At 39.2% G+C, this 15187-nt stretch overlaps 1 protein-coding gene across 4 annotated transcripts; it reads right to left on the reverse strand.

Annotated features, from left to right (window-relative positions):
- Nucleotides 1–2758: 2758 nt before the first annotated feature.
- Nucleotides 2759–14893, reverse strand: rcbtb2 (regulator of chromosome condensation (RCC1) and BTB (POZ) domain containing protein 2). 4 transcript variants are annotated; one of them, XM_058414025.1, is made up of 13 exons: nt 14751–14876; nt 14197–14330; nt 13607–13738; nt 12768–12918; nt 9844–10010; nt 9498–9656; nt 9199–9306; nt 7856–7998; nt 7288–7478; nt 6998–7124; nt 6426–6565; nt 5923–6053; nt 2759–5105 (listed from the first exon to the last, which is right to left on the reverse strand). In XM_058414025.1, exons 3-13 carry the CDS (start codon nt 13730–13732, stop codon nt 4965–4967), a joined length of 1584 nt encoding a protein of 527 aa, XP_058270008.1. In that variant the 5' UTR covers nt 13733–13738; nt 14197–14330; nt 14751–14876; the 3' UTR covers nt 2759–4964. The 4 variants fall into 4 exon arrangements, 3 of the variants coding, with proteins under 3 accessions (XP_058270008.1, XP_058270006.1, XP_058270007.1); XM_058414023.1 differs by lacking the exon at nt 14197–14330 and having other exon boundaries at nt 13607–13733; nt 14751–14892; XM_058414024.1 differs by lacking the exon at nt 14197–14330 and having other exon boundaries at nt 14751–14887.
- Between the last annotated feature and the right edge of the window lie 294 nt (nt 14894–15187).

The raw sequence follows: 15187 nt of genomic DNA on the forward strand, positions 1-15187 counted from the left end.
ATAAGTCCAGTGGGAACCATTTAGTATCATGTGACTGATGGGAAGTCGAATTAAATTGCCATTATTCTGTCAGTAAGGGAAGGGCTGGAAACTGGAACACATTTGCGGGTTTAAATGGATTAAATGTATTCCATACAACATTTGAAGTCTTCTGGCTTTATGTACCACATGAATGTGCAGATGACATGTGAACAGGATTAATGATTGAATTTTAGTGCCATGATGCATCATAAGGCGAACCACTTTAGAAAAGTTTTGAGCCTGTTATATATAATATAATCCTTTGATACAAAATGACTTACGCTTAAATACAAGCCGATCTACTGCTTGTAGAATATAATGTTCCACTTTCTCACTACAAGCTGTAAATAGTTTATAATTATTTATAATAGTGTTGGCTGAAGTGATGGCTGTGGGTAGCACCAATGGTGAAGGATTTCCTGTTTTATATGTCACCATCTTGTTTTCATAGAAAACAGATCACACAGTGATAATTTTACCCATCGTATGAATGCTCCCAAGATAGGTCTTAGCTACATTTATCTCACAGAAGGGAAGTGTAAAATCAGACTGGTCTGATGTGAACAGTTTATTAACATGCTCACAGGTTGAAGTGAGTCACTTCATGTGTTTTAATAGGATACTGCCATCTGTTGGTGTAAACGTAGCACACACTCCATCCTGAAATACACTGAATATGCTTAAACTCATATATTTATAGTGATTCTGGTGTTAAATTATTCCTAGGAACATAGGAAGATGCACACACACAGATATTTATATATATGTACACACCCCTCCAAATCATTCACTTATGTATAAAATGTATAATGTGTATAAAATCTAGCATGCAGACTGCTCCTACAAACATTTGTGAAAGAATGGGTCGCTCTCAGGAGCTCAGTGAATTTAAGTGTGGTACCATGATAGGTTGTGTGTGAATGAAAGGGAGGGAAGTGGAACAGTAAGATTACAGGGTGAAGAGGTGAAGAAGGTCCAGGAGTTTAAGTACTTGGGGTCAACAGTCCAGAGTAATGGAGAGTGTGGGAAAGAGGTAAAGAAGCGAGTGCAGGCAGGTTGGAATGGGTGGAGAAAGGTATCGGGAGTTCTGTGTGATAGAAAAATATCAGTGAGAATCAAGGGGAAGGTGTACAAGACAGTGGTGAGACCAGCCATGCTGTATGGTTTAGAGACAGGAGTCAGAGCTGGAGGTAGCAGAGCTGAAGATGTTGAGGTTCTCTTTGGGAGTGACAAGGTTTGACAGGATTAGGAACGAGTACATCAGAGGGACGGCTCATGTTGGACGCTTGGGGGACAAAGTTAGAGAGGACAGATTAAGATGGTTTGGACATGTTTAGAGGAGGGAGAGTGAGTATATTGGTAGGAGAATGTAGGACATGGAGCTGCCAGGCAGGAGGCAAAGAGGAAGGCCAAAGAGGAGGTATATGGATGTAATAAATGAGGATATGAAGCTAGTGGGTGCAAGTGTTGACAATGCATTAGATAGGGATAGGTGGAGAGAGACGATTCGCTGTGGAGACCCCTGAAGGGAAAAGCCGAAAGAAGAAGACGACCGTGATAGGTTGCCATCTGTGCAATAAGTCCATTCGTGAAATTTCCTCACTACTAAATATTCCACGGTCAACTGTTAGTGGTATTATAACAAAGTGGAAGCAACTGGGAACAACAGCAACTCAGCCACAAAGTGGTAGGCCACGTAAAATCACAGTGCAGGGTCAGCGCACGCTGAGACACACAGTGCACTGAAGTCACCAACTTTTGTTTTTCCTTAGTTCCAGTGAAAGGAACTCTTAATGCTTCAGCATACCAAGACATTTTGGACAATGCTCCCAACTTTGTGGGAACACTTTGGGCATGACCCCTTCCTGTTCCAATATGACTGCACAGCAGTGCACAAAGCAAGGTCCATAAAGACATGGATGAGCGAGTTTGGTGTGGATGAACTTGACCGGCCTGCACAGAGTCCTGACCTCAACCTGATAGAACTAGAGTTGAATTAGAGTTGAGACTGTGAGCCAGGCCTTCTCATCCAACATCAGTGCCTGTCCTCACAAATGTGAGAAATGGACAAAAATTCCAATAAACACACTCCTAAACTTTGTGGAAAGCCTTCCTAGCGTTCCTTAAAACTCCATATTAAAGCCCACGGATTACGAATGGGTTGTCATTAAAGTTTATGTGCATGTAAAGACTGGCGTCGAATAGATGGATAGATGGATGGATAGATAAGGAATATGTTAGCTCCTTAAACCAGACAGCACAAGCTTTTCATCTGACTTTTCATAGTGAATATAATACAGAAGAAACAACAAACACTGAACTCAAATTCCAGAAATGCAGCTAAACGACGTACAGAGTTACAGCACAGATTAGTTCACCTAGTTAGCAATCTACAAAATGACACACCAGTTAAAGTTGACACTTTGGAAGCTCATCTTTTTGAGCAGAGATTGAAAGAGTGCTGGAGAGATTAAAGGACTAAAGTGCTGCTGCATCAGTCTCTTCAGATAAAAGCAAGGACGTATAATATTCCACTACTACTACTACTGGTGGTGGAAATATCACAATTATGATGATCTCGAAACTTTGAATAGAACCTGAAGGATAAGTCCCACTGGTACCACTAAAAGCACAAAGAAAGATAAAAGATGGAAAAAAAAGAAGAAATTCATCAGGGAAGATGAAATGTTAATATGGAGCACAAATAGAAGGGTTATAAAACATCACCACAAATGAATAATTGGACATTTTCAGATCTTTATTTCAATACTATCAATAACTTTAAGCCAGGCAGGTTTAAGGTGTTTTATTTAAAAAAAAAAAAAAAAATCAGTTGCAGATTTGGATTAGACCTTGTTAAGCAAGACATGGATAATGGAGTTAGTCAGCACACCATAAATTGGCAAATAATACCAATGCCTATATAATGTAAATGTGTGTAGTGGAAAATTAATTAAAAAAAAACAAAACACAAAAAAAAGCAGCTATGGGACTGATGTAATACTTTTCCTTATAGTGTGTGAACCCCTCACTGTAAACATGACAAGAGTAATATATTCTAATGTAGAGATTATAAATAAGTCCAGCATTAAACATTTTAGTTCAGTTAGTAAAGATATCCCCAAAAGAGTATGTACGAATGCTGTAGCGAGAGTTTCTTCTATAACTCGAAGCTATGTAACAAACTGATCTGATTATTGGGTCTGTGAATGATCAAGGACGTCATCCAGACTACCCTGACTCTTTTCTTTATGTAACAGAGCACAATATAAGTTTGAAGCTTCAGATTCAGTGACCAAAAGAGGACATAATGCCCTTTTTACTCTGTTGTGTAAACACCACCTATGGGAACCATATTGTTGTTCTTTCCATTCCTGCCTCAGAAAAACGGCCAGGACTCAGAGATGATAGTGTATATAAAACAAAACAGGCACAGGTCTACAATACACAAAAAAAATACTGACCCTTCAGTATTTCATAAAGAAAAAAAAAATATAAAAAAACACGTATCTAATCTGCCCGTTCTGCTTTGAGCCTTGAATAAAGAAATTTCTAATAATACAGAAAACCAGAATATTAAATAGAAGTCGTGTTGTCTTGCCTGAAAGGAGGTCTAATATGAATGGATATCACACTGCAAAAAATCCAAGCACAAATTAAACGTTTCAGTATCGGGCATAACTTCACAAAATAATAAAATAAAATAAAGGTAAACATGAACACATTTACAAGTGCTTTAAATGCTGCTGGTTAAGTGGATAGGTTAGTTATCTACACAATGTTTTTAATCAAAGTTGGAGATAAATTGAAAAGCATTTCCACAGAATCGCATGTCTATTGTATCACTGTTATTTTTTAACTTATTTTTTCCCCCTTTGGTCCTGGGGGAAGCTTGTTGCTTATGTCATCCAATTTACTCTCAGTCATCTGATTTTTATATAAAAGTTGTTTTTAGTTTCAGACTTACCCCACAAAAATGTCATGTGTGTACACTGTTGAAAGAACTAACATAACACACAACTGGCCACTTTCCAGATAAAACAATAATGGAGTCAATCTGGTGCACTGGAAGAGACAAATCAGCCAACAGCCTCCAGAAAAGCACTGTAGCAGCTTGTTCAAGCTCCAGAAAAACTGCTGATTTAAAGGTAAAGGATGTGTGGGCAGATAATGATCTGGGTTTCTTTATACCAAATATAGATCCGATGGAGTATTACTGCTCTTTATTATTCCATGCCAGATAGAAAAGCAATTGGATTTGGGGGGGGGGGTATGAAATGAAATACACAGGCGGGATTGCTTTTCACTTGCGACCTGAGGATTTATTCTGTGAAAACAATCGATAAAAAATTAAATACTGATTTTTTTGGATCAGAAGTGAATGCTGCATGTGAAATCCCAGTTGCACTGCATTTGAGTTTCGTCACTGCACTTCACACTGAAATGCAATCACTGTCCATTTACAGCCATACTCAGGGACGTTACTGAGAGTTTCATTGGAATGCAACAAGGAATTATATTTAATTCTGATGTGATTCTCTTAAACAGTCCCTGCTGATGGGTTTTCACTAAAAGGATAAAGCAAAGTGACAAATGAAAAGCAATACCATCTGTATCTGGCACAGAATCATCATCATCATCTTATTTCATATGCAGAAATGTTATATTTCCTATTTTTTACACTTGTTCACGTTTTATGTGCCTAAGACCTTTGCACAGTACTGTACAGTGGTTGGCCTAACCAGGAGCCTTCAAAACCACAAATGCATTTCTTGTTATTCTGGGATAGTGCAGCTTCAAAGCATCAGGGCCAAATGGTCAGCCTGTGGAGTGGTTTATCCAAAACAAGGACGTTCTGCCTTGCTCTTTCGCATACCACGGAACACTGCCTGGTTCCGGTAAAGCTGATCCTCTCTCTCTTTTTGCTCTGCTCATGTTCCAGTTTAGTTTTTGAAGGCTCCATAGCGACTTGCTTTGCTAATAAAGTTCTTCAACAGGTCGTGGTCCATGTCGGCAAAGGCCTGGGTTTGAGTGACGGCAGTCAGATGGTTGACGCAGAACTTGAAGCAGAACTCTTCCAAGTCCTCAAAAGAAGAAAAAGCAGTTTAACCAAATAATACATCTCCAGGTTGCTTACAATAATGGGTTCTGTTTTGATAGTGGGGTGAACGCTAAACATGACAAAATGGAAATCTGAGAAAATGTACTGAGAAAAGAATATAAATCATCAGCAGAGTTCTTTCCTCTCTACCACATGCCAGAACCATCACTCAGCAAGTAAACAGACAAAGAGTAAGAGTTCCCTAGTAGGTGAGAACTGGCAACCAAACATTACTTTAGTTTTAAAGCATACTTCTGTACTGGATAAATAAAACTATAAATATGACTGAAGATAAATGCCATTTGAAAACATTTCGAATGCTTTCATGGATTAGTTCAGTTTCTCCTGTATGTTACATACAAACTACCTGAAAGGACGCCACCGTGAATATTATTTATATAACTACAAATATTCTTTGTTATATTATATTAATTACATTATCAATTTATTATTATCAGTAGTAGTATATATACTTTAGTAAACATATTTAATTATATAATAAGAATTTAAACATGTAGAATTTTGCAGAAATTGGTCAGACCAAGCAAAATTTTCTTACAGAAACCCTGTGGTTTTCCACTTTCTGGTCATCGGGGTTGTAACTCACACTTGCACTCATTTACGTGTAGCAAGCGGAAGATTCTCCACAAGAGGGCACTGTTGTTATGTCTACAGTCTTTGCTGCTATTATTGTGGACACTGGGGCAGGTGAGGCACATGGAATGAGTGTGCTATTCCTTCCTGGGGTGTTTTGTCTGCATTGTCACTGAGTAGAAGTGTGTGTGTGGGGGGGCACTTACCCGTGCCTCATACTTGACCGCAGCAGATAGCAGTGTGATTGCATTCTCTTCTGAAATACCTCTTTTAATAGTTTCCTGGCAGAGCCTTTTTAGGCGAGTTTCTCTGTAGTAGGTAGCAAGATCAAGAAGACCTGAACACCAGAAAGTCAATTAACTCTTACAAGATCAGTATACACAGTATATCCTGTAAAATAATGCAATAAGATAATACATTTCTTTTTACGCAATAACCAACTAAATTGTTAAATCTATTTCATCTCTGAAATTATCAAGTGTTCCTGAAGGAGCTTTGCAACATTCTTGAAATCACTAGCTGTAATAGGAAGTTCTCAAGTAAGCAAAGCAAGTTCTACACAAAATACTACTTGTTTAGAGAAACAATTTCATCTGAATTAAAAATATTTTTTTTTAATTTCAGCTTCACACATGCATAGGGAGTATTTATATAATCATAGCGCACCGGATAATTAAAAAAAAAAATGCATGCAAATGTCTGCATTTACCAATGGCATCCTCTGGTGGCAAGTTAATAGTGTCAGTGTAGAGGTACTCCAGGAACGCCCGGTAAACCATATAGGAGAACTGATGGATTTCGATGGCTTCCTCATCATTTTCATTTAACAGTGCACGAAAATGCTCACATCTTTTAATAGAGAAAAGCAATATATGTATTAAAATATGAATAAAAGCATAGCCTTGTGGGGAAAAAAAAAACACTTGCAGATATCCATGGGAGTAAACATTCTTTAAAATCGCTTCCAAATATGTCTATGACAATGTGCTCATTTTTTCCAGAAGTTTTCAAGTTGACTTTACTTCCTTGAGCAGGCTGTAGCATGTTTCTCTACAAATTACTGACATTATTTAGTTTGACCTGTTTTGCACTGCCACCAGGAAGTAAATTTTTATCTAGTCAGAGACTGGGAAAAGGTAAATCCCCTAAAGAAAATGTTTTTGTTTACAAGGATAAAAATACAGTCTTGTATAAATATAGTAAGTTTCTATGACTTGCCTAGTGCCCATTACAAGTGGCCACTAAAAAAAAAAAAAGGGCCACTTGAAGTCAGTCCCTTACCTGATTTTGAGAAGAGCTTTGTGAACATGAATACATTTCCCATCAACTAGGAACTTAAGGTCTGAAATTTCTGGACTGTCAAACTCCCTCTTAAGGGACTGAGCTACAGTTAGGTAGTCGTCCCCATCTAACCAGGAAAGAAAAATCCCTTTTAACATCACAGGCATGACCAGACAAGGACAGAAATGATACGAGTGAATATGAGTGATCTGATACTAGTCAAGACTAGATTTATATGCAATAATTCATTTTTTTTCCACCGAATGAACCTGAACTGACTCTCTTCTTACCCACAGTGAGAAGACGCCAGGTTACAGCAGGAGTAGCGAAACAGGCAAACACATCATCTGTGCTGGAAAAATGTGTGCTATGTGGGACAGGAACGGCCTGACCTCGACACTGACCCCACATCAGCACCTGACCACTCTGCGTCTTGGCAGCAGATGTGTGACTGGTGTGACACGCGGCCACTTCCACCATCCTGACGGAGAGACAATACACACACAGCAGTTTGCCTCCTTCATTAAAAAAGGATAAGCAAGGTGTGTTTTCAGTGTTTTGCATAAAGCTAAGAACAACTAGCCAAAGGCAATAATCACGCTTCCAAAAGTGAGCTTATAAATCAAATAAATAAAAACACTACAGTTCTGTGTTTTCATTTCCGTGTGCGGCAACAATTTATTTTAATGTTCATCAGTTGATGCATTATACAGAATTTGGTTTTAGTGCAATCCTATACTACTATTTTCAAAAAGCTGCATTATCCTGCACATGTACGATAATACAAATGCACGTGCATAATCAGTGCACATGCATGGAGTTGGAAATCCTGCGTGATTGTTTAATGTTTGTTCTCACCTCTCCTTGTCCATGTTGATAAGTACAGGCAATGCCTGGTTGCTCTTGTTTCCAGTGCCTAGCTGCCCATAAGCGTTGGCACCCCAGGCATAAACAAACCCCTCATCTGTTAATGCCAGAGTGTGTGCATAGCCACAAGCCACCTAGAAAGATAAGCCACTGAAAGTTTACCTTTCCACTAATGTGAAATGTGAACAAACACCTCTTTTTATTCCAACTGAGCTTGGCAGAGATCAAGCTGATAAATGTTAGTGAATTATAGACTTGAAACAACCCACTACTTTCTTGTGGAATTCAGGACATTGAATCATTTGTTTCATATTACAGATAATTTAGGACTGTCTATTCTGGCACAGTTACATCCGATGAAATGTTTTAAAATCTTTATTAAAGCTATAGGATATACGGTTTTCGAATTTTGCTCTAAATTGTTTGCATACTTTCAGATAGAATTCAAAACTGCATTGTTTAATTTGCACAATGCACACAAAATAGTGTACATAAATAATAACAGCAATGAGGTACTGAGTACAGTAGTATTGATGGTCAGTTGGCTCTCAACTTATATAATCAGCAGCTGTGAGATGAACTGAACTGAGTGCAGGACAGTCATTAACCTCTGCTTTAAAAAAGTTGCTATGTCTTCAAGCTCTTTTTTTTTTTTTTTTTAAATAAAGCGTCTATAAAGTCACCAAATCTAGTGACAAAGTCAACAAGCTCACAGTAATGAACGTCACAGTTATGGAGTAAGAGATCGAAGAGCAAAACCACTACAGCTAGTATTTTAGCTACAGTCAGCTTGCGTCACTGTTACCGCGCTCATGTATCTTGTATATCTTAGTTAGCGTAAGCTCTGGTTGAACTCTAATCTCAGCATGCTTCATGCCAGGGACTGTGAATACAGTTGATTTACTCAATGTATTTTCTGATATGTGTTCTCCATGTTTTTTTGTTCTAAGTCTCCTATATCTTATCACAATCAGAGCGAGACACATTTTTTTAACACACTGCTCATGCTGCATAACACACTTGCATGCACAAGCTTACAAACACCCATGGTTGGCAACTGCTATAATTAATAAATATAATTGGGGAGAAAGAATGCCATTCTTCCCTCCTCAAGACAATGGCCATGTTTATTCTATTAGAATCTCAGCCACAGAAGGCTTTGGTATGTGTACTTTTTCCAATCTGGATCTTTTTATTTGTATTTTTTAATGATGCTCATTCTGAAGATGGGTAACAAAAACATGTGGGTAAGGGTTTGAGAGTTTAAAGGTTGAAGCTGAGCAAACATGAGTCATGCTGCCTGATTTACTTTGCGAACTTGTTTATTTCCTCACCTGGACAATGTTGATTCCCTGCAGAGCAGCAATACGACACGGTGTTTGTTGGTTGCCGTTATTACCCAGACCCAGCTGCCCGTTACAGTTATAACCCCAGCCATAGATCTGTTAGCACATGGCACAATCAGAGCACATAATGCCTATAAATTCTCACAGCAAGGGGGAAATATACCAACACAAATCCCTCGATTAGTCTGAATTAGATATAAGCAAACCAGAACAACTTAGATCATTACTTTGTATTAGCAAACTATCAATCACACGCAAGAATAATTTAACATGAAACGGGCTGTCACCTCTCCGTTGTCTAGGACAGCCATGGAGCAGAGCTGGCCGCAGGCAATGTTCACTACAACCTTGTTCTGCAGACAGCTGCTGACCCTGCGTGGCGTGGGTTGGTTAGCTGTAGAGCCTGAGCCTACCTGGCCAGAGTTGTTGTAGCCCCAGGCATACACCTGAGCATGGAAGAGAAGTTGGCATGGTTACTAATGTACTAAACAAACGGATATAATTAATCTGATGTAAGCAGACCCAATCCTAGACTGGGGTGCAGCAACAGCAAATACAGAAATCCCAATGTAAACAATGATTAAATATTAAAATTACCTTTATGCTTAAATACGTTTAAAAACTTATAGGTACCTCTCCTTCAGTGGTGAGCGCAATGGTATGATGGGAGCCACAGGCCACCTCAGTTACCCTCTTATTAATGAGATTGGTGGACACCAGGGCAGGGATCAGGCCGTGGTTGGTGGTGCCATTCCCCAACTGGCTGTAGCCATTGTGGCCCCAGGCATACACCTCTCCTTCTGCACAGTAAATTAAACAAACAAATAAACAATGGGTTCAGATTGCATATCAATGCAATTGCACAGTAGATTGCCAACAGATTTTCAACATTTTGCATAATTTAGATTTTAGAGAATTAATCATCATGCAGAATGGTCTAAAGAAAAAAACATTTACAATACATCTATTAACATTTCTAAAACATTTTTTTTAAATCCATACTACTAATAAAGCAATGTTGTATCTTTTTAATACAGGACTATAGACAAAAAATCTAATCAGATACTGAGCTTGCAGATTGCTGGAAACCAAAATTTGCTTCAGTTATCTATTATCTATCAATTACTCCAGACACAGATGAGAACGAGGATGACCGGAGATCTTTCTGTTTCACCATCACAGACAGGTATATGCACTACCACTGCTCCCTCTAACCTGAGCCATTTGTCAACCTGGTTTGAGCACGTTACAAGGATACCCCATGGTTGATTCTCATTACACTGGCCATGGGAAAGACCCAGCATCCTCTGGACTGGACATGGGGGATTTGGCCAGGAGGAGCTCTAATATGTGGCTGAGGATTAGTAATGTTTTGGGCAAAATTTCTCAGCCTGTTGCCACTGCAACTCCCACCAGCAGACGTAAGAGAAAAATTAATGAACTAGTCCAGGTTATGTAACTGACATCTGGCCATGGGGACATCTGAAGTCACTCTGGTTATGGCTGACTTTTTAGCAGATGGAGGGGGAGAGATTTGCAAGTCTACAGGGTTGAACCTAGAAGGTTTCATCACTGGTGATGGATGGTGTAGTCAGTGTCTCATCTCCAGACAGTTCAAGTTCCTGAATAACTGGCATGTAATTCATCCTCATTTTGGCTGGCATGGGAGGTCATTATCCACAGTGACACCATCGATTTCTATCCGCCCTGTGCTATTCTGCTACTGCAGCAGCCGGTTCAATCTTTCCTTCCCTTCGGCTCTTTATAAATCCACTGCAATCATTCAACCATATATCCTGGTTCAAAACTGATATGGCCTTGGGACATTTTAAAAATATTCAACATCTTTGATATCCTCATACTCTGGGCCTGAGTTTGACACACACATTCATCACAGTGAGAGAGAAGCACTGGGGTACTTGGAGGCCAAAAAAACCTTACAAATTATCATATAACAGCCTTTAAAGCATCTGGCAATGTATTCGGAAACATTTAAAGAAATTCAGTGACGTACATTCTAGGGATGCCACAATAATCCATGTAATATTGAACCGTTCGGTATGACCTCCATGGTTCAATGAAACATGTTTTTTTCCTTTTTCCGTTCAAATAATTTCCACGCCTTTTATTACTCTCTGAACTGCCTTTTTGTGTTTGCCTGTACTGTATGTCTACGCGCTGAGACAGCCTCCCCGCATGTTAATATCCAATCAGTGAGCGCTGAAGTTAGGGGCACTTAACCATGCTTGCGATGCTGGTGTCTGATTTCACAATCTAACCATGGAGAGCGGTGAAGCAAGACGGAAATACGGGGAAGCAGCGCCGTCTTTCATATCTGTGGTGTGGGAACATTTCGGATTTGTTGTTGACCATGATGCCGATGAAACAAAAACGTTAAACAAAAAATGACTGTGTGCAAGCACTGTTACACACGAGTTACATACTCAAATGGAAATACTTCCACCATGACCGTACAACTACAGCTCCATCACCCAGAGATATCACTGTGTGGAAGCAGGATGTCAGAGCAGGTAACACAGACATCCAAAAAGTAACAGTCCCCTAGCTGATTCCTTCCAGCATTTATACACAACTGATTCCAAGAGACGTTTTCGGTGATCGGTGATGTGGGCTTTCGACACTTTTTATCCGTGTTACACACTACCGTCACATACTTTTTTTTTAGGCACTGAGGTAATTCCCGACCTCTACGAAACGGCGCACAACAAAATCGAAAACGAATTGGCTAAAGCACAAAGCCTTGCTCTAACAACAGATATTTGGACCTCGCGGGCAACAGAGAGTTATCTCACCATGACTGTTCATTACATAGCAGATTGGGAAATAAAGAGCGCCATACTCCAAACCCATCCAATGTAAGAAAGCCATACAAGCACTAATTTGGCAAAAGAGTTGACAAATGCAGTGAAAATTGTCCATGCAGTTCATGAAGCTGACGTGCTGTGAGCTGACAGTGTTCATTTTTTATATCTCACTATTTTCAGTACACTATGAATGTGTACAAGCTGATTTTTGCATTTAAGTAAAATAAAGAGAGTGGCAACTAAAACCAGTTTTTTTTCTTCTTAACATCTTACTGTTCCTGTCACTTAAGCGAAGAATAGTGAAAAAAAAAAAACACTTTAATTTGCCAAGCCATCAGAACCGAACCGAAAACCGTGGTTAAAAAAACAGAGGTACGTATTGAACAGTGGGTATTGAACTGTATTGTTACATCCTTAGTACATTCAAAAGCTTCAGACTACTTATAAATGTCAGTGTGAAAAATGTTGAAATCTAAATGGGTTTGTTTACTTGCAAGTTATGCAGAAATACTAAGAAACTCATTGAAATACCTTTAGGCAGAGGCCTAATTGTAATGTGTTAATATGTAATCAAATAAAAGATGCATTCTGCAATCATTTTTCCTTAAACAGAAAATAAACTAAAACACTCCAGATATTTTCCAATTTTACCATATTATAACATCCCCTTATAACATCTTTTATAAAAATGAAAGGGGAATTCATTAAAAGTCAGGTAGGCAAATCACAAACCTGCAGTTCCAATGATGACATGCGGCCCTGTGCCATAGCTCAAAGAGATAATCTTCTTCCCGCACAGGGTGTCTATCCGCCTGGACTCAATAGTGCTTTGGACATCTCCCAGGCCCAAGCATCCGCTGCAGTTTGTTCCCAAAGCAAACACCTGTTAACACAACCAAAAATTGGATAGATTCAGATTTTACTTTCATAAGCATTGAAATTAATTTATAGGTTCATGTACATCTAAAATGATTGTTGCATTTGGTTTAAAGATATCAAAAATTTGTAGAGGGATACCAGAGAATCGATCTACAAAACTACAATAACAACAACAACAACTACTACAAGGGCTAAGTGGAAAGGCAAAGAGGAAATAGCTTGACAAACACACAGATTAATACAATATCCAGGATACAAACAAGGCTTGTGTTAGTATTACAGGTCTATATTTAGCTTAACTCCGTCTGTCCTTTCTGAAGAGTCAACCTGGAGGGGGAGGGGTTAAAGACAGAGAGAGAGAGAAAGAGAGCAAGAGAGAGCGAGAGCGAATCTTCCTTCCTCAGTATATTATTTACTCAACACATGATAAACTGTGTAGATATCTAAATTACATTGTATATATGACACACATAGATTAGTAGTACCTACAGTTTCCCAGAGCTGGGCATGGAAACCCCCACATCCTGCATCTTTTTTTTTTTTTTTTACTTTCCCTGCTCACACGTACCTGCTTCAACTCAGTAAGGGCTGTTAATTAGGTAATTAGTTGAATCAGAAGTGTTAGGAGCAGAGACAACACTGGACCACCACATGACCAGGGCTGGGAACCTGTGGTGGAAAGGAAAGCCTACCTCATCATTGACCGTAACGTAGATGGCCTCATTAGCGGCACTGCCGAATACACAGGCCTGACGGATGAGACGTAGTTCCTCAGGAGGCAGAAGTGCAAACACTGGCCACTTGCCTACGTCGAGCATCCTACTCTGCAGTGAACAAGATAAACAGATGAGTACAATTTCTTTATCCACTGATGATGATAAAAACAAAGCCCCAGAAATTGTGCATCCTGAAATGTCCACATGCTGGGCTATACACCCACAGACTTGTAGCTTGGACTTCCACTGCATAGGAAAAGTGCTGAGATGACAATCATAATAATTGCTTGAACCGAACGAGTTTAATGCAAACGAGTAGGCTTATAATAAAAAAATATCAGTAACTTTAATCTACTATGGTCAATCAGGTAAAACTTCAATACCATAGAGCTCTGGGGGGCGGTGCCTCGAGTCAATGCAGATTTTGGACAATATGTTAAACTGTTCATGTCTAAACCATCCATCCATCTATCCATCTATCTATCTATCTATCTATCTAGTACCCAGTGTTGTCTGTCTGACCTTCTGGAGGTCCATTGTTTACTTTTTCATGCCCTGTTATATACCTGGCTCAGCAAATCATTAAAAAAATGTGAGTTGAATCAGATCTTTCGGGGGTTTTTCATTATCTGTGTTGTGTGTTGTTGTGTTGTGAGCATCCAGAAGAGTAACCACCAGGAGCAGGAGAAAGCTGATGCTTCTGTAATTGAAAGAAAATCCATATCACTGTCAACTAGTCTAGTTAACTGCACGAAAATGCCTGATATATGACATGAATTAAAAAGCTGCAGCTGGTGTTATTATACAGCTCTATGTAGCCTGGTGCAGAGTGAAGTTAACTTTAGCTTTGGTAGCTAGGAAACTAACTAACTAGCCAGCTAAGCCGCACCCTGTCTTAACTGTATGCTAGCTCAGAAGCAAGGTTCAGTCAGGAAACACTCACTTTTTAACCGCTAATATTCCAAACATGTACTTTAAGCTAATCGGCTAACTTTGTGCCAAAGCTAATTAACGGTAGTATGCTAGCTGGGTACGATAACAAACACCGCTTAGCTAGTAACGATAAATGTCAAGCTTGGTTGACTCGATTAATCTTTTTTTCACTCAGCTATTACATTACCCCTTTGTCTTTGTTGGATGTTGTCCGGCTGCTTTAGCTTCTTTTATCAGTTTCGTGTCCATTCGCGCTGAACATGGACTTCTCCATACTGACCGCTACACTCTGTTTGGAAACACTGCTGCGAGGAGAGGAGGGTGTGTCACGTGATCACAGGCACGCGCCGCTTCGTCTCAGACCGGTTATACTGTAGTGAAATTACTTTTAAACATAACAAATAATATGGTACATATTCTTATATAAAACACTGTATATTTAAATATTCATTCTGCCCTCTTATTAGTGTGCTTTCTTTATATACTTTACATTATATGACCAAAAGTACACTATATTGTCAAGTTTTGGGACACCCCTCCAAATCACTGAATTCAGGTGTTGTTTTTCAGGGCTTGGGCTCGGCCCCTTAGTTCCAGTGAAAGGAACTCTTAATGCTTCAGTAT

This window comes from Hemibagrus wyckioides, linkage group LG17, assembly GCF_019097595.1.
Source record: "Hemibagrus wyckioides isolate EC202008001 linkage group LG17, SWU_Hwy_1.0, whole genome shotgun sequence".
Classification (NCBI taxonomy): domain Eukaryota; kingdom Metazoa; phylum Chordata; class Actinopteri; order Siluriformes; family Bagridae; genus Hemibagrus; species Hemibagrus wyckioides.